General features: G+C 46.8%; 1 protein-coding gene across 2 annotated transcripts in view; it reads left to right on the forward strand.

Annotated features, from left to right (window-relative positions):
- Positions 1 to 9002, forward strand: part of LOC111520901 (ribonucleases P/MRP protein subunit POP1) — a 44025-nt gene extending 35023 nt beyond the window's left edge. For both annotated transcript variants that reach the window (XM_026454942.1, XM_023184013.1), the window contains exons 15-16: positions 5224 to 5586; positions 6793 to 9002. In XM_026454942.1, the coding sequence (XP_026310727.1) occupies positions 5224 to 5586; positions 6793 to 7447 (1018 nt within the window). In that variant the 3' untranslated portion in view covers positions 7448 to 9002. The remainder of the gene's footprint in view (positions 1 to 5223; positions 5587 to 6792) is intronic.
- The last annotated feature ends 13725 nt before the right edge of the window (positions 9003 to 22727 follow it).

Genomic DNA, 22727 nt, shown 5'->3' on the forward strand with positions numbered 1-22727 from the left:
TTATGTCTGTTTGGCTTTTATAGGCCCATTTTGGTTATAAACCTTTTTGTTCGTTATTTATTTCTGTCAATAATAATGTACACTTAAACTTGGACACGAGTCTCAGACACTTGTTAATAGATTTCTAATACCAACCCCTCTCTCCCTCCAAAATGGAAATTGTGTTTTTAAAACGTATTATAGAAGTAAAATATAGTTATAAAATTGTAATTAACTATGAAAATATGTAAAAAGATAAATTGGTATAGTCCTACCATCCAGAGAGATAAGTACTGTTTGTTTGTTTTTTGAGATGGTGGTCTTGCTCTGTTGCCCAGGCTGGAGTTCAGTAGTATGATCTTGGCTCACTGAAACCTCCGCCTCCTGGGCTCAAGCGATTCTTTCACCTCACCCGTGTAGCTGAGAGTAAAGGCATGTGCCATTGTGCCTGGCTAACTTCTGCATTTTCTGTAGAGACAGGGTTTCACTATGTTGCCCAGGCTGGTCTCAATATTGGTTTTCCATGGATACACTGGCCTCGGCCTCCCAAAGTGCCAAGATTATAGGTATGAGCCACTGTACCTGGCCAAGCACTGTTTTTATATCTTAGTACTTATCCATTTAGACTTTTATTTTTTCATTGGAAGTGTGGCCAGTGAGGGTCATGATTTCCTTTATATTACAAAGTATATTCTAACATTTGGAATTTGTTGCCCCCTAAATTGTAGGCTCCCAGAAGCACAGAAGCTGTGTCTCTTTATTGTGGCATTTGCAGTGTCTAGCCAGTGCCTGGTGCACAGTAGGTCTTAATAACCTTTATCTGTTGTCTGATGAATGACTGGTTGAATATTGTAGTTCCTTGATGGTGAGCTTCATGAGGGCAGAATTGTGTTTTCTTGTTCATTGCTGCAACCATAACTGTAGAGACAGGCAGTCTGCCTAGCTTTTTTTGGGGGGGGGTGGGGTGGGGGGGACAGGATCTCACTCTGTCACCCAGGCTGGAGTACAGTGGCATGATCATGGCTGACCACAGCCTCCACCTCCCGGACCCAGGTGATCCTCCCACCTCAGCCTCCAGAGTAGCTGGGACTACAGGCACCTGCCACCACACCTGGCTAATTTTTGTATTTTTTGTAGAGATGAAGTTTTGTGATGTTGCCCAGGGTGTTCGTGAACTCCTGGGCTCAAGTGATCCACGTGCTTTGGCCTCCCAAAGTGCTAGGGTTACAGGTGTGAGCTATCCTGCCTGGCCTGTGCCTGGGTTTCAAACTATTTGCGGAGTGGTGGATGAATGAGTGACTAGTGATATATTCCTGGATTGCTAGCTTACCAGCTCTTTGAGGGCAGCAATCACGTGTTATACATCCTTGTGTCTCCCATAGAATGTAGTTGAGAGGCTTCTATGTGTTTGTTAAATAATAGTTGACAATAATACTTATTTCTTACTCTTCAGAGCTTTTTATGCATGCAAATTTTCCATAGATACACATATTTTTTTTAAAGAATGGTATTACATACATTATTTTGAAACCTGCCTTTTTCGTTTAACAATATGGTATGTATAGTTTTACCATATCAAAAAATATGACTCTAAACCAAGTATTGACAAACTTTTTTGGTAGAGGGCCAGATGCTACATATTTTTGGCTTTGTGGAGCCTTTGTTCTCCATGGCAACTACTCAACTCTGCCATTGTGGCTTCAAAGCAGCTGCAGATGACATGTAAGAGAACGAGCATGGCTGTGTTCCAATCATGCTTTATATATGGACACTCAGATTTGAATTTCATATAATTTTCATGTGTCATGAAATATTACTCTTTTGCTTTTTCAACCATTTAAAAATGTAGAAACCATTCTTAGCTCATGGGTGGTACAAAAACAGACACCAGGCTACATTTGGCCTGTGAGTCAGCCTGCCAGCTTTGCTCAAAATGTCACTTTGAATGGTCGCATGCAATTGCAGTGTGGATGTCTTGTAATTTATCAGTGGCTCTTGAGGTTATTTCTGATTTTTTGCTGTGTGTTTCTGTGAACATCTTCCTGTGTGCATCTTTATATATTTGTCTCATTTATTCCTTCATTTAACATACATTTCTTTAGAGCCTACTGTGTGTCAAACACCATTCTAGGTGCTGGGGCGACAGCAGGGGCAAGGCAGACAAGTCTGTCTCTGCCTTCATGGAGCTTATATTCTTCTTTTATTTTTTGAGACAGGGTCTCACTCTGTCACCCAGGCTGGAGTGCAGTGGTGTGATCATAGCTTACTGCAGCCTCCAACTCCTGGGCTCAAGCAATCCTCCCATCTCAGCCTCCTGAGTAGCTGGGACTGTAGGTGTGCACCACCACTCCTGGCTAATTTTTAAATTTTTTGTAGACAGGGTCTTGCTTTGTTGCCCAAGCTGGTCTTGAACTGGCCTCAAGCAATCCTCCCACCCCAGCCTCCCAAAATGCTGGGATTACAGGAATGAGCCATTATACCTGGCCATGTAACTTGTGTTCTTGATGGAGGCACAAGTGTCTAGGCTGGTTGGGGGTACCCAGGAGATGGGAGGAAGGCTAAAATGTAAGAGCTAAGTCCTTGGACAAGGAAGAAGGGGTGGGATTCAGGGCACAAGTAGAGGAGGCAGTATCTGTTGGGATTGAGTTCAGTTCTTCTGAATGTAAGACTGTTAGACTGCCACTGATACCGTTTAATCTGCTTTTATTTCTTTGGCTATCTTCCAAATAGATTTACAAACAGTTCTGACTCTTTTTTTTTTGAAATGGAGTCTTGCTCTGTCGCCAGGCTGGAGTGCAGTGGCATGATCTCGGCTCATTGCAACCTCCGCCTCCCAGGTTCAAGCGATTCTCCTGCTTCAGCCTCCCGAGTAGCTGGGATTACAGGTGTCCGCCACCATGCCCAGCTAATTTTTGTAATTTTAGTAGAGATGGGGTTTCACCACTAGGATGGTCTTGATCTGTTGACCTTGTGATCCGCCTGTCTCGGCCTCCCAAAGTGCTGGGATTACAGGCGTGAGCCACCGCGCACAGCCCTGACTCTTAATCTTATTTTCCAAACCACTTTCTTTCTGTAATTCTTAAGTTGGCTAGTTCTTCTTCCTCAGAAAAATTAATATAAGACTGTTAGACTGCCACTGAAATCTGAACATGGATTTATTTAGCTAGGTTAGATTCTGCGGTGGGGGGATTAAGTAGCACACTCCTGATTGTGACTGTCTTCATGAAAAAAGAGGCACAACTATCAGCCAGCAGTAAGAAAGGGAGAGAGGCTGTTGGAGATTTGAAGAGAGAGGAATTGTAAGCAGTTTCTGGGACAGTGGAAGATGGAATTGAGAGGAGAAACATGGAATCTGTAAGATATAGAGAGCACCTATTTGAGATTTGTGTTGATAAAGGAAGACCATTCAGGACCATTTTGAGTTCTTCCTCAGCTGTGCTCTGCCACTCAGGCTGGCATGAGGTCATTGGAGAGTCAGCTGCGCCCAGGTGGACTTTCCAGTGGAGGGAGTGGGGGCATTTGTAGGGGAGGGACGGTGGTGTGAACCATGGAGTCTAGGCTGATGAAGAGCGAGGCAGCTGCTGCGAGCCGCGGGGAGGTGCTAGTATAAATGGATGGTTGGGGCATTGTTGTGGGAGGGTAAGTGGGTGGAAAACAGGAGGCATGGCTCTGAGAACAGGATACTGACGTCATGGTTTGAAGCTGGAGCAGGTGTTGGCAGTGACCACACTTAAGGTATGAGCAGCGAGTGGGTGCTTGAGTTGGGGTGAAGTAAAAGATGCGAAGTGAGGGTGGGAAGGTGACTGGTGGGGTATTGGAAGGATGATTTAGGCAGATGCTGGAGCCACTGAGAGTGACAACAAGAGTCATGGTGGCGCAGCGGAAGGCAGAGTAACCGTCAAGATCATTCATTGCAGCCTTGTTTGGAGGAACAAAAGCTTGAAGACAATCAAAATGTCCTTTCATAGAGGACTGTCTAAATCAATAAGGGCATATTCATTCAGGAGAATAAGATACAAGATACACAGCCTTTTAAAAAGAAAGAATGAGGGAGCTTTCAGTACTGGCATAAAGTAATCAAGATATTTTGTTAAATGAAAAAAGTGAAGTTAAGCAAAAAGTACTGTATCTAATATGCTACTATTTGTATAAAAATAAATAAAAAGGAAGAGATATGTATATATCTGCTCGTATGTACATAAAATGTCTCTGGAAGGCTATGTAAGAAACTGATAATGGTATTTATTGTTTTTGTGGAGGGTAGCTGGGTCACTGGAGGTCAAGAGTAAAACAGAAACTTCATGTAACCTTGAGCTTAGTGTACAGGAAAATCGTGGTGCAACTCCAGGGGCACCAGTTCCTTGTCGCTTTCAGGAATGAACCCCCTGGTGTGGTTCAGTGGCCACATGGGGCTACATTGTTTATTGAAAACCAGAGAAAACAAAAAAGCTTGGCCGGTAGAGTTGGTTATTATTATTATTTTATTGATTTTTTTTTGGAGATGGAGTTTTGCTCTTGTCACCCAGGATGGAGGGCAGTGGCATGATCTCAGCTTACTGCAACCTCTGCCTCCCGGGTTCAAGTGATTCTCCGGCCTCACCCTCCCTAGTAGCTGGGATTACAGGCACGTGCCACCACACCTGGCTAATTTTTTTGTATTTTTAGTAGAGGTGGGGTTTCACCGTGTTGGCCAGGCTGGTCTCGAACTCCTGACTTCCGGTGATCCACCCACCTGGGCCTCCCAAAGTGCTGGGATTACAAGTATGAGCCACCACGCCTGGCCTATTATTATTATATTTTGAGACGGAGTCTTCCTTTGTTGCCCAGGCTGGAGTGCAGTGGCGCGATCTTGCCTCACTGCAGCCTCTGCCTCCTGGGTTTAAGTGATTCGTCTGCCTCGGCCTCCCAAGTAGGTGGGATTATAGGCAACCTCCACCATGCCCGGCTAATTTTTGTATTTTTAGTAGAGCTTTCACCATGTTGGCCAGGCTGGTCTCGAACTCCTGACCTCGGCCTCCTAAAGTGCTGGGATTACAGCCCGCCTCGGCCTCCTAAAGTGCTGGGATTACAGGCATGAGCCACTGAGCCCAGCCTATTATTCTTTATCATATGTTTCTCGGAAAGCTTTTGTGTGTGTGTTTGTGTGTGTGTGTTAAAATAGAGATGCATTATAATGGTTATAATTATTTTAGTTTTGCAGTCCTAAATTGTTCAACATTGGTTCTCCTCTGTGTTTTTCTTTAGACGCCCTCCTGCAAAACGGCCCAACTACGTTAAGCTTGGCACTCTGGCACCTTTCTGCTGTCCCTGGGAGCAGTTAACTCAAGACTGGGAGTCAAGAGGCCAGGCCCACGAAGAACCTTCTGTAGCTTCATCTCCAAATGGTAAGGAGAGTAAGCTAAGAAGATCTGAGGCGCCTTGTGCTCCCATGCCTAAAAAACCTCATCAGCCATCTGACGAAGTGGGCACATCCATAGAGCACCCCAGGGAGGCAGAAGAGGTAATGGATGCAGTGTGTCAAGAATCGCCAGGGCCCGCGAGCATCACAGACCAGGAGGCCAGTGAAAACCATGTTGCTGCCACGGGGAGTCAACTCTGTGTTCTCAGGTGAGTGTCGGTGACTTCTGGGTACATTCTGGATTATATATTTTAATACTGAAGAGGCTACAGGATATAAGCATCATCGCTGTTTGTTTATGCAAAATCCAAGGGAATTTATAGACTTTCTGGAAGGGAAAGCCAGTCTTCCATATTTCATAGAGGGCTCAGGGAAACAGCTTAATAATGTTTGATGTAAGGAATGATGCTAATTGATGAAATGATTTACAATATTGTCATCAATAGATCTAAACCAAGGCAGTTTTTTTCTGACGTATTTTATGCAGTTTGAGCAAGAATTCTTTGCTTTAAGTCACCAAATTAGATTTTTTCTAGTTCCTTTTGAATCATATGGATTCGTAATAGAGTAGCAACCAGTTAGATGTAATATGGTCCTAACCAGAGAGGCTACCAGATACACTATGGTGTCCTCTCAATATTGCTGCGGGCCAGGTTCTGCTTATCAACAACCCTGCATTCTGTGCTTTGCTCTGATTTTTTTTTTTTTGTTTTGAGATGGAGTCTTGCTCTATCGCCCAGGCAGGAGTGCAGTGGTGTGATCTTGGCTCACTGCAACCTCTGCCTCCTGGATTCAAGCGATTCTCCTGCCTCAGCCTCCCAAGTAGTTGAGACTACAGGTGCATGCCACCACGCTTGGCTAATTTTCACCATGTTGGTCAGGCTGGTCTCAAACTCCTTACCTCATATGATCCGCCCACCTCGGCCTCCCAAAACTGCTAGGATTACAGGTGTGAGCCACTACGCCCGGCCTGTGCTATGATTTTTAAAAAGTGCTTATCCCTCTAGTCTTGTGCTTACTTTTCCGTATAGTACCCTCTTAATTTCCTATCATTCTTTCTTACTTTACATGCAACTATTGTCCCTTATAGTTCCTTTACTCATTAAAATCTTAGTGCCTGTTTATTTTCACCCTCACTGTGATTACAATCCTAGATTCTATTTCACTGTCTTGTTTTGCCTGCCTTCAACTTCTTAAACATTTAGTCCCTGAGTTTCAGAATGGCAAACACATAAAAAGAAAAATATCAGTACTAAAATGTCCTACAGTGTATTTCTAATTTTTAAAAAATTGTAGTTTTGATTCTTACATAGTATAAAAGAATCAAATTAATTCTAGCAATGTCTAATCTTCTGATTATATGTTTTTTTTCTGGAACAAAATATCCTCAAACGTATGTCTCCAACTTCATGTAGGAGTAGAAAATTACTGAAGCAACTGTCAGCCTGGTGTGGGCCCAGTTCTGAGGACACTCGGGGAGCCCGGCGAGCTCCTGGCAGAGGCCAGCAAGGATTGACCAGAGAGGCCTGCCTGTCCATCTTGGGCCACTTCCCCAGGGCCCTGGTGTGGGTCAGCCTGTCTCTGCTCAGCAAGGGCAGCCCCGAGCCTCACACCATGATCTGCGTCCCAGCCAAGGAGGACTTCCTCCAGCTCCGTGAGGACTGGCATTACTGTGGGCCCCAGGAATCCAAACACAGTGACCCATTCAGGAGCAAGATCCTGGAACAGAAAGAGAAGAAGAAAAGGGAGAAGAGGCAGAAGCCGGGATGCGCCTCTTCTGATGGCCCGGCGTGGGAAGAGCCCGTGGCTGGGCAGGAAGCTCTGACTCTGGGGCTGTGGTCAGGCCCTCTGCCGCGTGTGACGATGCACTGCTCCAGAACTCTCCTAGGCTTTGTGACTCAGGGAGATTTTTCCATGGCTGTTGGCTGTGGAGAAGCCCTGGGGTTTGTTAGCTTGACAGGCTTGCTGGATACGCTGTCCAGCCAGCCGGCAGCGCAGAGGGGCTTAGTGCTACTGAGGCCTCCTGCCTCTCTGCAATATCGATTTGCGAGGATTGCTATTGAGGTGTGAACGTGCACTTATATCCCAGCAGGGCATAGATAATATGTTATTATTGTCTGCCAAGTTTCACATGTGGCGAGTCTGCTTCTGCTTCAAAACATCATGTGAAACTCCTTGGAAACAAGAATAAAAAATTATGTATTATGCAGATGATAAAATGTTTACATCATTCCAGTAGTGTCATTGATTTCCATCTTTCCCTGTCATTGCTGTAATACTTTTAAATTATTTGGCCAAAAGCTTTGTATTATGATCTCTTGGTCTGTGTAGTTGTGGCTGAAAATAATTGGAAGCTCTACAAGTTATCATCCCCCTTTTTTGTTAGGAACAAAGGGCTTGTCAGGTCTATTTGAAAAACCTTGTAGTCATGTGATAAGCAACAATAGATGTTTAATGATTTCACTGTTACAACAGAAGACAAGACAAGACGCTTGGCCTCTGTACATGAAATATGGGTCCCTGATGGGCCACATTCAATTCTGTACTGTGATTACCATGCTGAACAACTCAAAGGGAGAAATCATGGACAACTGATTGCTACTTGTTTTCAGGCAGGCAAAGTTTATGGCGACAGTGCTAGGCTGGAATTAGAAAGGAGGGGTCTATTACGTGGACTTCCTGACTCTTTGATCTCTTTGTTTTTGACCAACACATGATCCTACTAGTTACTTAATTTTTTTAAGTAAAAAAATTATTATTATTTTGTTTCTGCAAAGAATTTCTCAAAGCCATAGAGGAGCATTTCTCAGAATGTGTTCTATGAAATGTGTCACCCCAAAAAATAAGAGATTCCAAGGTCAGGTTGATATGGAAACTCTGGGTTAAAGTTAAGCATTTCTTTATGAAAGGACTTCTGGAAACTTCCATGTGATACTGTACATTGTGGATCTCCAGGAAGGGAATGATAGTGTATAGTATTTTCTAAATACTTTGATTCCTAAAGTTCTCTTACAAGGAGCACTTTGTAGGACCAGTGTTCTCAGGAGCGCACTTTGGGCAGCGTGGCTGTGTAGTGCATAGCTACCTCTGCAAGGTGATAACTAAGCCGGCAAGCTGCCTTTCAACATTCATGCAGTCACGTTGTCCACCTGAGATTCTCAACAGGGTATAAAAGAAAGGTCTTATCCTGCCCCACAGGAAGAGTGGGCTCAGTGTGACTTTTTTTCCACGAATGGAGAAACTCAGTGCTCATCTACTTTTAGTTGCCACATATGGCTCACTCATAGCCTTGGTCCTTAACTTTCCTGCCATAAATTTCTAGAAGAGCTTAAGCGGGATTTTTTCTAAAAATTGTAAATGTGCAGTTAGGCATTATTTTATGTAAATGCATTGGGTTTTTACGGTAGCGTTCGGCAGTAAATGGCTTTGGGGATGATGCGGTGGGGAGGGATACGGCAGGTGGTACAGTAGTCAGAAAGTACCTGCCACCAGTGAGATGTCTGATGCTTTGCCTCTCACCATGCCTCTGAATGTCTTTGGATCCAACCCAGACGAGACCGAGAAAAACCAGTGTAACTACGTGGCGCCTGTAAACAGAATAAATGAAAATGTCAGCTGATGTTCAGTTGTGAATATTTATTGGACCATTCCTTATTTGTTTTCTGGGCTCTCAGTTACGTCATTTGTGGCTGAGCTCACTCGATGACAGAAGTCTGAGTGTGCTGCGTGGTCACCTAACCACCTTCTGTGCAGCCCTGCCCTCATTATAGAGGACAGGGCACGTTTGCAGCCACTCTGCCTTGTGGGTGGTAGATCAAAGAGCTGTGCACCAGAAAGATAGACTAGTATTTCCCAAAATGTATTCCTGGGAGCACTAGTCCCTGCAGCTGTTCCTGGAGAAAAGTGTTCTATGGCTAAATAAATTTGGGAAAAGCTATATATGGTATCCTCCTATTGCAATTCACAATGAATAATTGTATAGTCAAAGCTCTGCAAAGCTCTTTAGGAAAGAAATCTGTCTTTCAGACTCCCACACACGTACCTTTTTTGGTTTTTGCATACCTATTGTCCAGAGAAAACTAGTTTCACAGAAGATACTTTGAAAAACTAACAGAATCTGCAGAGGCAGTAAAGAATCCGTGTTCCTTGTGAAAAAGACTGATAGGGGGAATGGCTTACTTTCCGGCAGCTGAATTGATGAGCATGTTGATCTTGATCCTTCTAAGTGCCTGCCATGCTGTACTAGAGCCGCGTAGCTACCAAATAAGTACAATGTGGCCCTTGTCCTCTTGTTGAGGGAGCAATGCTTTTAGGGTTCTTGAAGCATCCTGACCAACATGGTGAAACCCCATCTCTACCAAAATTACAAAATCATCTGGGCGTGGTGGCACATGCCTGCCATCCCAGCTACTTGAGAGGCAACCAGAGTGAAACTCTATCTCAAAAAACAAACAAAAAAAAGGTAAGAGTTGTGAGCTGAACACTTATAGACCAGCTATGCACTTAAGTTCTGTAAGAAACAATGGATTCTTTTTGGTATTTGCTCTAGTAACATTGGTCATATCAGTCATCCATATTCATCATAAAACAATTAGGAAATGAATATAAGCAACAACAATAACAAAATTTGAATCACCTGGATTTTCACCAGCCAATGTAACTAGCTACCTTCTGGTATGTATCCTAGATGTTAAGATGTATGTGGATAGCTTTCTTTTAATAACGTAAGCCATTGCTTATGTAAACAGTTATACCATACAAGTGCAGCAAAGTGCATATTACCAGTTTTTTTTGTTGGTGCTTGACTGGCAAGAGCTTTAAGGATAATGCTCCTTTTTTTTTTTTTTTTTTAAATGGGAATTTACTAGGTAACCACCCATCATGTACTAAATGTAGCATTGCCGTCTTGGTGGCCACATGCCTTGCGTGAGTTCTTTCTTCCCAGCCAGTGGGAGGTGACGGGGGCAGTTGACTGCTATATGGAATCCCTTGTAGTCTTAACTGGCCTACTCATAACCAGCTGATCTGAGGCCTGGGGAACACAGAGATAGATCCAGGACTGAGCTGCATTAGCAGAGAATACAAAGCCTGTAGCAATTGTGGGCCACTCAAGCAGCAACCCGTTACACAGCGGTTCTGGTTATTGTAGACCTCCTGAGGACATAGAGGAATACAGGTGCTGCCTTTTCTTTGGCAACAGCAGCTTCCAGTCTTGGCTGCATTTTTAAAAATTAATTAATATATTTATTTATGACAGAGTCTCACTCTGCCCAGGCTGAAGGGCAGTGGTGCGATCTTCTCTCACTGCAACCTCCGCCTCCCAGATTTATGCGATTCTTCTGTCTCAGCCTCCCGAGTAGCTGGGATTACAGGTACATGCCACCATACCCGGCTAATTTTTGTATTTTTTTAGTAGAGACGAGGCTTCACTATGTTAGCCAGGCTGGTCTCAAACTCCTGACCTCAAGTGATCTGCCCACCTTGGCCTCCCGAAGTGCTGACTTTACAAATGTGAGCCATCCCGCCCGGCCTTTGGCTGCATTTTAGAATCATCCAACAGCCCAAGCCGCAGCCCAGAAATCAGTCTTGGGCTGGGCCCAAGGATCAGTATTTTTGAGCTCCCCAAGCCATTGTGATGTGCTGCTCAGCTGAGAATCGCCGCCTTAGGAGGTCTGGCTCTTGGACCCTCTGCACCTTGGGGAAGTGTGACTGAGTAACAAGGCCGTGGAAACCCAAGAACTCCCGGGCCTATGGCAGGCCTGCTTGCCATTATGAAAAAGTACGTTTCTGCAAAGTCAGCTCACAGGGTCCGTTGACTGCATTGTGAAGCGTCCAGGTGGGAACGTAATGAGAGCGTAGTGTCGAGGGCTGGGGTGGTCCAGAGTGGGGGCTTCCACCTGGGGAAGAGGCCTGGTCTTGAAAAAGGAAACAGCCTCATTACTTGTGTAGCCTTCTCTACCTGAGAATATCAAATAGGTGTCTTGTTTTTCTCTTGATGAGTATCCTTCCAGATCAGCTGTTCTCAGCCTTGGCTGCACATGGGAGTCACCTGCAGGCTTTCAAAGCACCGGTGCCCAGGGCCCACCCTCCTGGGATGGAGCTTTAACTGGTCAAGGGTGTGAGCTAGACTTGGGGGGTTTTAACAGCTCCCAGATGATTTGCAGCCAAGGTTGAGAACCACTCTTCCAGACTTTAAAAATAAACTTCCAACGTAAGTAATTAAAGATGCAGCTTATCAGTAATGGGGACCCTGAAGCAGGGTGTGGGGAGCAGATGCAGCTGTCTTAAGGGGCACACAGCTGTGACCCATGGCCCTGGTAGGGGCCTGCTGGAGTTGAGCACGTGGCCAAGTTCCTATCAAGGCATTTTCCCTTTCCCCGTGTTTTGAAAATTTAATCAGATATTGTTCTGGAGAAGCCCACCCTAACCATTTGTGTGCTTTCACTTGAGGAAATGTTTACAAACATGGAACTTCCCTCGTTTCTCTCTCCAGTCCCACTGCACCCCTCTGGCCTCACCCACTGGGCTCTGAACATGCTGGCCTCAGCTCCTTGAACAGCCAAGCTCTTAGCTCCTCCACGATTGTCCACGTGGAGAGGCTTTCTCTGCCCACCATTTATTTTATTTTATTTTTTATTTTTTGAGACAGGGTCTTGCTCAGTCTCCCAGGCTGGAGTGCAGTGGTGTGAACATGGCTTACTGTTGCCTTGACCTCCCAGGCTCAATTGATCCTCCTCCCTCAGCCTCCTGAGTATCTGGGAGCCACACATGCGTGCCAACACACCCAGCTAATTTTTGTATTTTTTTTTTTGAGACAGTCTCGCTCTGTTGCCCAGGCTAGAGTGCAGTGGCATGATCTCAGCTCACTGTAGCCTCCGTCTCCTGGGTTCAAGTGATCCTCCCACCTCAGCCTCCTGAGTAGCTGGAATTACAGGCAGGTGCCACCATACCTGGCTAATTTTTGTATTTTTGTAGAGACAGGCATCTCACTATGTTGCCCGGGCTGGTCTTGAACTCCTGACCTCAAGTAATTCGCCCGCCTGGGGCTCCCAAAGTGTTGGGATTATAGGTGTGAGCCACCGCACTGGGCTTGTCAATACTACTTAAAATAGCCTCTTCCTGCTTACATTACTCTATATCACACAATGGGTTTATTTCCTGACATCACAATATAAATCAATTAATTCTTTTGTCGTTTACATGTTTATTGTCTAGTCTATTAGAATATGAGCCTCATGAAGGTGAGACCATGTCTTGTTTAATTAGTGTTGCACCCCTGGTGATGGCACAATGCTTAACCCATAACTTGTATTTAATACATTTTTGTTGAATTGATGCATTAATCAAAAAGGGTGTATTAAACTTTACAGTTAATACTCTTTGTAATGAACAAAGGAATCCACTAGGTGGTGCTAAGACCTCATGAACAAACAGCCCGCTCTGGAAAAAACATCAGCTGAAAGCACAGTTCAATGGTCTATGTCCTTGGACTGGGGGAGTTTATGAGGTCACTTATCAATAAACATTCCCCCCTTTTGGGGCAGACTCATACTAACAGAATCTTAGTTTGAAAAGGATTTGTGATTTTTAAAGAGGTGCCTAGAAAAGGAATAACTTTAGGGTGGGCGTGGTGGCTCACACCTGTAATCCCAGCTGCTCAGGAGACTGAGGCAAGAGAATCGCTTGAACCTGGGAAGCGGAGGTTGCAGTGAGCCGAGATGGTGCCGCTGCACTCCAGCCTGGGTGACAGAGTGAGACTCCATCCAAAAAAAAAAAAAAAAAAAAAAGGAATAACTTTAAAAGCTTTATCCAAAGAATGAATCCCATCCACATTATCCCCAGGAAGTCTACCCCTCTCCATCACAAGCTGAATGCCTCTGACGATGGGGAGCTCATAACTTCACCAGGAGACGCCATCTCCTCTTTGGCAGCATACCGATGGGTGAAATGGCCCTTCAGTTCCAGGTCAGTCCTATCTCCTTGCATTCTTTACATCAGCTAACAATGAGAACCACCCGTTTATTTTTATGAGGTTGGTTTTTAACCTTTACTCCAGGCCAAATAAGCCTTGTTTCTTTAGCTTTCCTTCTCTTGTTTCCAACGTCGCACAGAGGACCTTAAATTATTTTTTGGACACAACATAATTTGTTGTCAGAACCCTGCACAGCTGCAGTGAGCCTCAGGCAGGGGCTGCAGCTTCAGGGAGAGCCTCTGGTGTTCTGGGTCACTGTGGGCCGGCGGTCTCTGAAGTCTGCAGCCTCCTCCTTCCTCCTTGTTCTGCAGGATTTAGCCACTACCACTGGAGGGCATGGGTTAGCCACGTTTTTCTCTAAAACAAAGCCTGGCATGGCTTTCGTGCAGGAAGGCTGGGAAAGTGAACTAGGGAAGGAGGAAAGCCTATCCAAGTATGCATTGTGAGCTGGTTACCCTTGGAGGCAACTGGGGCTCCATCCCTCTGGGGACAGTCTGATGAACGGAGTGCTTTGTCTACAGGAGGCCCGGGACAGGAAAATCTTTATTTACCAGCTCCCATTTCTATCGCCCAAGGGTTCCCCTAGGGACTGTTCATTTCCGCCAGATTTGCACAGGTGCTAGAATGGCTGGGCCTGCTCAGTGAGCATCTCACAGAAGGCAGGACGAGAAGCCCCAGGGGCAGAAGACTAGGGGCGGCTAAGGCAAGGTGCCCTTGGCCTACACCTGTGCTCAGCTGTAGCAAGGGCTGAGCACAAAGTGGGTCAAAGGAATGAGAGACAGGATAGGTGTTCAGCACAGGGCCCTCAGAAGACAGGGTGATTATTTCCCGTTGCAACTTGTGGAGCCACATTTCTGTGTGTGTGTGTGTGTGTATATATGTGTGTGTGTGTGTACTGTATACACAGGGTGGAGGGGTGTCTGGAGCCACATTTCTGTGTGTGTGTGCACATGCACACTTGTATATACAGGGTGGAGGGGTGTCAGGGAGGGCCTCATGCGCACCCTGGAACACATGCCAGAGGTTGGCACGTAGACTCTAAAGTTGATCTTGCCAAAGAGTGGGGTAGTTACGGTTCAGCTGCCCAGCAAGCCCTCGGTCCCAGGGGCCCGTGCAGAGTTCTAGTTCCCACTGCACACCTGCAATGATCACTAGGAAACAAGCCCCAAGACTGTTGTCTGGTAAGAAAATGACCAAGTGGAGATTCTGGGGCTGACTTTGAAACCAGCTTTCCAGCTTTACCATCATTCTTAGTTTTTTTTTTTTTTTTTTTTTTTTGGGTTGTGGGGAGAGTCTTGCTCTGTTGCCCAGGCTGCAGCAGTGGCACAATCTTGGCTTACTGCAACCTCCGCCTCCTGGGCTCAAGGAGTCTTCCTGTGTCAGCCTCCCGAGTGGCTGGGACCATAGGCACGAGCCACTATGCCTGGGTAATTTTTGTATTTTTTGTAGAGACAGGGTTTTGCCATGTTGCCCAGGCTGGTCTCAAACTCCTAACTCAAGCAATCCTCTTGCCTTGGCCTCCCTCCAAAGGGCTGAGATTACTATCATTCTTGATCAATTAGCTTGCAGCTTCCTTTCAGCTCAGCTCCCACCCACGTCATTTTTTTATCTTTCAACTCAGCAGTTCTCCTCTCGACTTCCCTTATATCTGCTCCTCAGTTTATCTGTTTCTCAGTCAAGTGAGGGAGGTTGGAGAACAGTCTGGACACTTCAAGTATGGTTTTAGGACCAGCAGCATCAGCAACAGAAATGCAGAATCCCAGGCCCCATTCAGATCCGGAATAGAATCTGAATTTGTACAAGATCACCAGGTGGTTTGCATGCACAGGAAAGGTTCAGGAGCAGTGGGCCAAGTCGGTGGTTTCCAAACCTCATTATCATCAGAGCACTTGGGGAGCTTACTAAACTCACAAATGTCTTAGTGTCAGCCCCGAGAGATTCCAGCCCAACTAGGTCTGTAGGGCGGCCCTGAAACCTGTGGTTTTTATTAGGCTCCCTGTGTGATTTCATGGGATCATGTTTGAGAATCACCAGGAAAGATACTCTTTTGAATTTTTTGTCCACTTGTAAGTTCTGATATTTTTGCCAGAATTGACTGTTCACAAATTTGAATGTCACTCTTTTGGGGTGTTATGAATTAGGGCATAAAGGTTTAATTTTTTTTTTTTTTTAACATTGAGATCTGAATCACTGTAGGCCTTTTCCTTCTTTCTCTCTTTCTTTCCTTTCCTTTTCTTTTTTTAAACAGTGAGGCCTAGCTTCTGGTTGCTGAATATTGAATATTCTGGTCAGGAACTTGTCTTTCTTCTAACATCTAGCAGCTGCCCCTTTACGTAACTTCTGGGTATTTCACATGCCCTGTAAGCTCCCACGGCATCACACTTCTGCAGGGACATATAAGTTCTGCTGGAGCCTGGGATGGCATTTTGCCGCCCTCATTCAGCCGCTAGGCGCTGGAGGGGATGTTTCTGAGACACCCTGTCCTGACTGTCTGTGTGGCTATTGACAGATGAGGCCTGGGGGAACTGCAGAAGGCGGTCAGAGTGTGTTTTCTTCTGGTCTCAGCATCTTGGGGCCATTCCTGTCCCGATGCGTCACCCCACGCAAGCCTGAGTGATTTTCAAGAAAGTAACCTCGATCCTTTGCCCTGGGAGCCTTGGCTGGGGCATCTGGAGGCAGCCCCCCATGGCTGGGCATCATAAGGGGAGAAAAACCTGCCGGATGGGGCACTAACTGGCTGCAGGGAGCACGGGGCACTTCCAGGTGAGCAGAGAGAGGATGAAGACCTCAGAGGTACCCCCACCAAGCTGAGGTGTTAGAACATATTGGAGGCTCCAAACCAATAGAAAGCCCTTAGAAGGTCCTCCTGAAGTGGCAGGTCCCCTGCAAAGCCTAAGTAAGTGTCTTCTCCCATACATTTCCTTTTTGAGTCACTAATTGTTTTCTGCCTGTGAGGTGCTGTAGAGCTCTCTTTGCGGAGCTGGGAGAAAAGGTAGAAATTTCTTCTTACCCAGGGCAGAGCATGGCTCCCACAAACACTTGTCACTGGCTCAGGGGCACCCCCTCACGCGAAGCAAGTGACAGCCAAGGGGTAGCTGGCCTTCAGCATGGGGCCAACATCACTCACAGAACTGCCTGGCTCTGCCCCTCCACCCAGAGGCCAGGGGCGGGGGTGGCTGCGGCCTGGGCCTCCACCTCACTCCCAGGCAGAATCTGCGGATCCTCCCCTAAGTCTGGAGGGCACTGGGGAGTGACTGGAGGGGAGTGTCTGTCCCTACTGTGGTGACCACAGAGTCAAGCTGGGAACAGGGACAGCTAGGGTTCCCCAAACGCCAGCATGAGACCCCCTTCCTCATAGTTACCAGTGCTTCCTCAGCCTCCGTCTCCCTGAGCGTGAAGAAAACACAGTTGTTCCACCAGCGTGGCATTTGGAATGGCTTTTAACATTTTCAAGGGCTTTAATCAGTCATTAGGAACAGAAGACAGGGACGCTGACCGAGTCTTCCCTACATAGGCTCCGACTTGCCTCAGGCAGCTAAAGGGCAACAACAGCTCCCCGCTTTGGGGCCACGTGAAGAGTGTCGAGGATTTTGACCCTTGGTCTGGCACAGGAATCTGGTCTTTCTCATCCTGACGTTTTCCTCGGAAAGATGGCCCTGGAGTCCTGATAGATTTATTTCATTTGTTTTTCTCTCTCTTTAATTCTGCCCTGATATGTTGCTGTTATTTTCAACTAGAGCACCACCCAAGCCATTCATCTTCGCCTAGTTAGGCGGCTATGAAAGGCCCGTGATTACGTCTACCGATTGGCCCGCTCTTGTTTGAAACATCAGCCAAAAGCAAAACAATGAAACATAGGCACACAGCCGTCCCGCACCCAGAAAGGCGTGGGTACACCCCACCGGCGCTCTCCTCTCAGCTGAGAGGTGGCAGGGAGCAGTGACCTCTCCTCCCACTCTGCCCTGGGTCAGCCTTTGGAGCCTCGGCAGGTTGAATTTTTTTAATCTGGCTAGCAAACGGCCAGGCTCCCCGCCCACAGGGCTCTGCGCCTGCGGAGCTCCTGGCCCTGCGTGCAGCATTTTGGGCACAGTGATTCAGTCCCCACTGGGGATTAATGCTAATCTCCTGTTCACATGATCAAGTTAAGAGTTATTCTTTCCATCTGTCACGCGCCGGGGCACAGTTCTGGGTCCTTTCTTCCTCCTCGGAGGTCTCTGAGGCCAAATGGTGACACCCCTTGGCCATGGATGTCCACAGAGTGGTAGTGGGCAGCTTCCCCACACAGCACCTGAAAAGCAGGGGGGAGGGACTGGTGTGGGGCTGAAAGGCCCCGGAGCAGGCATCTTGACCCACCCTCTCCCTCATTTTGTCAAGGAGGAAACTGAGTCCCAGAGAGGGGGTATCACGTGTCCAAAGTCAGCCAGTCACACCACTGCGTCACAGCAGGACCAGAACCAGAGCCCAGACCTCCTAACAGTGCTGGGTGCTTCTCAGGACAAACTTTTTGTCTTTTTAGTTTTTTGTTTGTTTTGTTTTGTTTTTTCTTGAGACAGAGTCTCACTCTGTTGCCCAAGCTGGAGGGGAGTGGCACAGTCTTGGCTCACTGCGACCTCTGTCTCCTTGGTTCATGCAATTCTCATGTCTCAGCCTCCCGAATAGCTTGGATTACAGGCTAGCACCACCACACCCAGCTAATATTTGTATTTTTAGTAGAGACGGGGTTTCACCATGTTTTTTAGTTTTTTTGATGTGGTTTGTACAGATGGGGGTCTTGCTATGTTGTCCAGGCTGGTCTCCAACTCCTGGACCTCAAGGGATTCTCCCGCCCTCAGCCTCTAACTGTGCCTGGCTGAACTTTTTGAATAAAGCATTTTTTTTCCCTCCTGCAGAAAGAGGGTCTGAAAAGAGCAGTTTGCTGTCTTGGACTTGCACTGTGTCTCCTCTCTCTTCTCTCTTTTGACCTTCCCAGTTTTTCCTCAGCATTCTGCCCTCTGCATCTTCTTTCAGGGGGCTCCTGGAATGTTGGCAAGCACCAAAAGGCTCCGCTTCAAGCCCATCGTTCCCTGGCTGAAAGACCTCAGGCCAGTCCCTTCCACTCTCTGAGCCTCAGTGTACTTGTCAATACAATGGAAATATTAATGTTTACCTCACTAACCTGAAGCAAGACTCTGATGGAGTAACAGAAGCATAGGTGCTTTGAATTTTTATTTGTTGAACACTTGCTATGTGCCAGCCATGGAGCCTTAGCTTATTTTATATGAATTATGTCTTTTAATACAGTGATTCTGGGTTCTATCATCCCCATTTTATAGAGAGGGAAACTGAGGCCCGGTGGGGTGAAGTAGCTCTGCAGGATCTGAGCTAGGGAGTGGTTGGGTTGGGCTCAAACCCCTCTCTGCCAGCATTCTTTACCAGCATGCGCTTCGGTAAGGGGTTAACGCGTCCTGTCTTTGTCCCTTTCTCTCACGTGTGGCTTGAATTCTCATTGTCACCTCCCACTCATAATCTGACAAGCGGGGCTTAGGATGTCAGGACCCAAATAACCGTGGTGAAGCAGTGCCTGGACATTGTCGGAGACTTTATAGAGGGAAGAAGGTGGGCTGAGGATTCCAGCCCTGGAAGGGGTGACAACGGCGGGAGAGCGGGGCTCCACGGCACTGTCCGGGAAGGTGCAGTTGCCAGGTGTGACCGCGGGGTGGCGCGGTGCACCGGCGCTCGAGTTCGCAGACTTCCCTGGAGAGAAACCTCCGTGCAGCTCAGCAGGGGCTGACGTGGATGCCACCCTGGGGTGGGTATTCAGTTTTGTTTGTTCCAAACTGCAGCCCAGCATGAGACCTGTGTTCCTTTCCATCCAGCAGGCGTTTGTGGGGACTCCAGGCGCAGCCCAGGCCCTTGGCTCAGGGAACCCAGGGGGCTACATGACCAGGTCTGTTTCTGCCTCTGGGAGCGCACATTCACTTGGGGGACAGTGGCAGACGCCCCCACACACGCTCCCTTCTAGATGAATACGAAGAAAGCAGGGCATTTTGCCATAGCCTTAAAAAAGAAAAAGCTCGCATTTTCTGTGTCGAGAGTAAATGAGACCTTCACGCTTTCCCAGACCCTCCTATCCCTGGAGCCACTCAGAGTGACCCAGCCTCAACAGAATGTGGCGTCTGAGAATCCCAGGGCTTCCTTGAAGGTTCTAAAAACTTGCTACACACATCCACCATTCATAACCAGTCCCCTCCCCATCTCCCCTGGGGCACCCTGGCTCATTTAACCGGGCAAGCTCTACTTCTTCCTCAAAATGCTGCTCGTCCCACCCTTTTATAGTGTAGCGTTTCCTGAATCCCTGGGAATGAAACTTGGTGTGTATATGCTCCCGCTCCCGGAATTGTGCATTTACCATGTATGTCAGTTTCCGCATCTGCCCTGCAAGAACAAAATGTCCCTGAGGACAGGGTCCCTGGGCTTGTATCCCCAGCACCTGACACAGGGCCAGGCTAGTAGAGTGTGCTTATTAGGCGCTTGTCCAATTTTAAAAATTGATACATAGTATTTTTGCATATTTATGGGATACATATGCTATTTTGCTACATGCATAGAATGTGTAACGATCAAGATCAAGTCGGGGTATTTGCGTTATCCATCACCTCGAGTATTTATCATTTCAATGTGTTGAGAACATTTCAAGTCCTTACTTCTAGCTCTTTTGAAACAAATATAGAATACATTGTTGTTTACTGCAGTTACCCCACACTACTTGGAGAATGCACACATGATTTTTAAGTTATTACCTAATTCAGTTCTAACAAAAACCCTATGTACTTGCTATTATCTACATTATTATTACTATTTTTTTAATCCCAGAAGATTATCTGCATTATTTTATCTGCATTATTTATATAGGCAATGCTAGTTGCTGCAAAAGAGAGACCCTGAAATCTCAAGGGCTTAACACACTCAGAGGTTCTACCTCACATTGCAGCCTGTGGGAGTTGGGCAGCCTTCTTCCATCTTCATGCTACTTCATCTAGAATGCATGTCTCTAAGCCTCCTGGTTTAGTTTGCTTGAGCTGCTGTAACAAAATACTATGGACTGGGTGGCTTAAACAACAGACATTTATTTCTCACAGTTCTGGAGGCTGGGAAGCCCAAGATCAAGGTGCCAGTAAATGTAATTCCTAGTGAGGGCCCTCTTCCTGGGTTGCAGGTGTCCTCACATGGCTGAATGAGAGAAGACTCTGGTCTTGCTTTCTCGTCTTACAAGAGCACTAATCCTGTCATGGGCCCTACCCACTCTTCTCATCATGGGGCCCTACCCTCATGACGTCATCTACACCTAATTACCTTCCAAAGGCCCCACCTCCAAATGCCATCACATTGCAGGTCAGGGCTTCAGTGTGTGAATCTTAGGGGACACAAACATTTAGTTCATGACAGCTGCCACTACAAGGGCATGTGGGCACTAAGTTGCCCCAGCCAGAAGTCACTTCTGTTCACAATTCATTGTCCAAAACTAGCCATACTGCCCCAACATAAAGACCAGGGGGACTGAGAAACATAAGAAGCACAGGCATAGTGGGTGGGCGCCATCCAATTCTGCCACGAAGCCACGCACACCTGTGCATACCTGCCCGTATCGACAAATGCACACGTATCCACATACATATGCATACACAAGGGTACGTACCTATCAATCATGCCCGAACACATGTAATAAGTACTACAATGACCTACACAGACACACGGAGTCTGCAGAACATCATGTGTCCAACAAAAAGCACATGCAAAATAATCCCCATGTGAGAAGGGCTGCATTTCTTAAAGGAGATTTTTTTTTTCACCATTATTGGCAAAGTTGTATGCTTAGGACTGAAAAAAAAAAGATGTTTTTGGAGAAAACTTAAAGAACAGCAGGCAAAAGCAATGGCAACAAAAAAGAGATGATAATGTTCTCTCTGTTTTTGAGGATAATAGAGTTCTGGAGGCAAGCAGTTCTTGGGCGGTTCACTTAGACAGCAGCGAGACATAATCTTTTCAAGATTTCCCTTGAGAGCCAGAGACAATTGTTTTATTTCTTATAACTATTTAGCATATATATAGAAACAAGAGAGGCAGGCAGAGGGGATGATACACCCACTGCCTCACCGCTGCTTTGTGGCGCCAAAGCTGTGTGGGTGTTGATGCCGCTGCAGAGGTTAAACGCGACTTTGGGGAGGTTACTTGATGACATTTTGACATTGTGGAGACTGGAGGTGACACATTTGTGTGGGAATTAAAATATTAGGACCAATTATATCAATAAACATGACTGAAAGGGAAAAACAGCAAAGATTGGCAGCTCCTGGCATTGACTGATCTCACGTTCTCTCTCTCCAGGAGCTCTAGAGTGAGTGTGGGGGACAAAGGCATCCTTTCACTGGGGCGTTTCTGGTCCTGCTCAGGGAGAATAAGGTTCCCTGGGAGTTTTGGATTTCATTTCAACAGTTCAACCCAATTTGATCAATATTCATGGAGTGACTCCTGTGGGCCTGGCACCTCTCTGGGTGCTCAGCCCCCAATGTTCTTGTAGTTTCTGCCTGCAGGGAGCTTGCAGTTTGGCAAGAGAGAGAACGTATGTGCTTTAATATCTGCAAGCCAGAGGAAAGTGGGGAATTCTGCAGAGATGGGCAGGGGGAGGTGGAGTTAATGGGGAGTGATTCAGAAGTCTCCAAAGGAGGTCTTGGAAAGTGGGTAGGATTTACGCCTCTGGACCTGAGAAGAACATATATGAAGTGTTGCAGGGTGCAGCTGACTCCAGAAGTCAATGAAAAGGTTGGGAGGGAGGCTGGAGCCACACCTTGGCGGCTCTGCCTGCCATGACATTCGACGTTCCCTGGACCATCAGAAGCCCCCACATCAGCTGTTTAGGAAGCTGCTTCTTGTAGTGGGGCCCTGGCTGACTGCAGCGAGGAAGCATCAGAGGCTGAGACAAGAATTTAAAGAGGGGAGGTGGGCGTGGCTGCGGGGGAATAGTTAGGGACAGGGGTTTGTCCATCTGGTGTCTTCCCTTGGAATCCAGGCAGCAGCAGCAGGTGCAGCTGGTTGCATGAGAAGGAAACATCATGACTGTCAGCAGCAGCCAGACTTGCCCCTCAGAGCGTCTACTTTGCGTGAGGAACTGTACCAAGGGCTCTCCCAAGGGAGCTGAGAATTAGGGAGCCCAGCTTACCCCTCCAGCAAGTTTCTTGATTTTTTTTAAAGCTCAGTTTCTTCTTCTGCAAAGTGGAGCAAGTAATAGCAACTGTTCATTAAGCACTTACCATATGTCAGGCCGTTGGTTTTGGAGCCTGTGCTGTTAGCCACAAAGCTCTGCTCCCTAACGCTGCCCTGTGAGCCTGGGATGGGGGTAAA

The sequence above is a fragment of the Piliocolobus tephrosceles genome, chromosome 7 (genome assembly GCF_002776525.5).
Source record: "Piliocolobus tephrosceles isolate RC106 chromosome 7, ASM277652v3, whole genome shotgun sequence".
Classification (NCBI taxonomy): Eukaryota; Metazoa; Chordata; class Mammalia; order Primates; family Cercopithecidae; genus Piliocolobus; species Piliocolobus tephrosceles.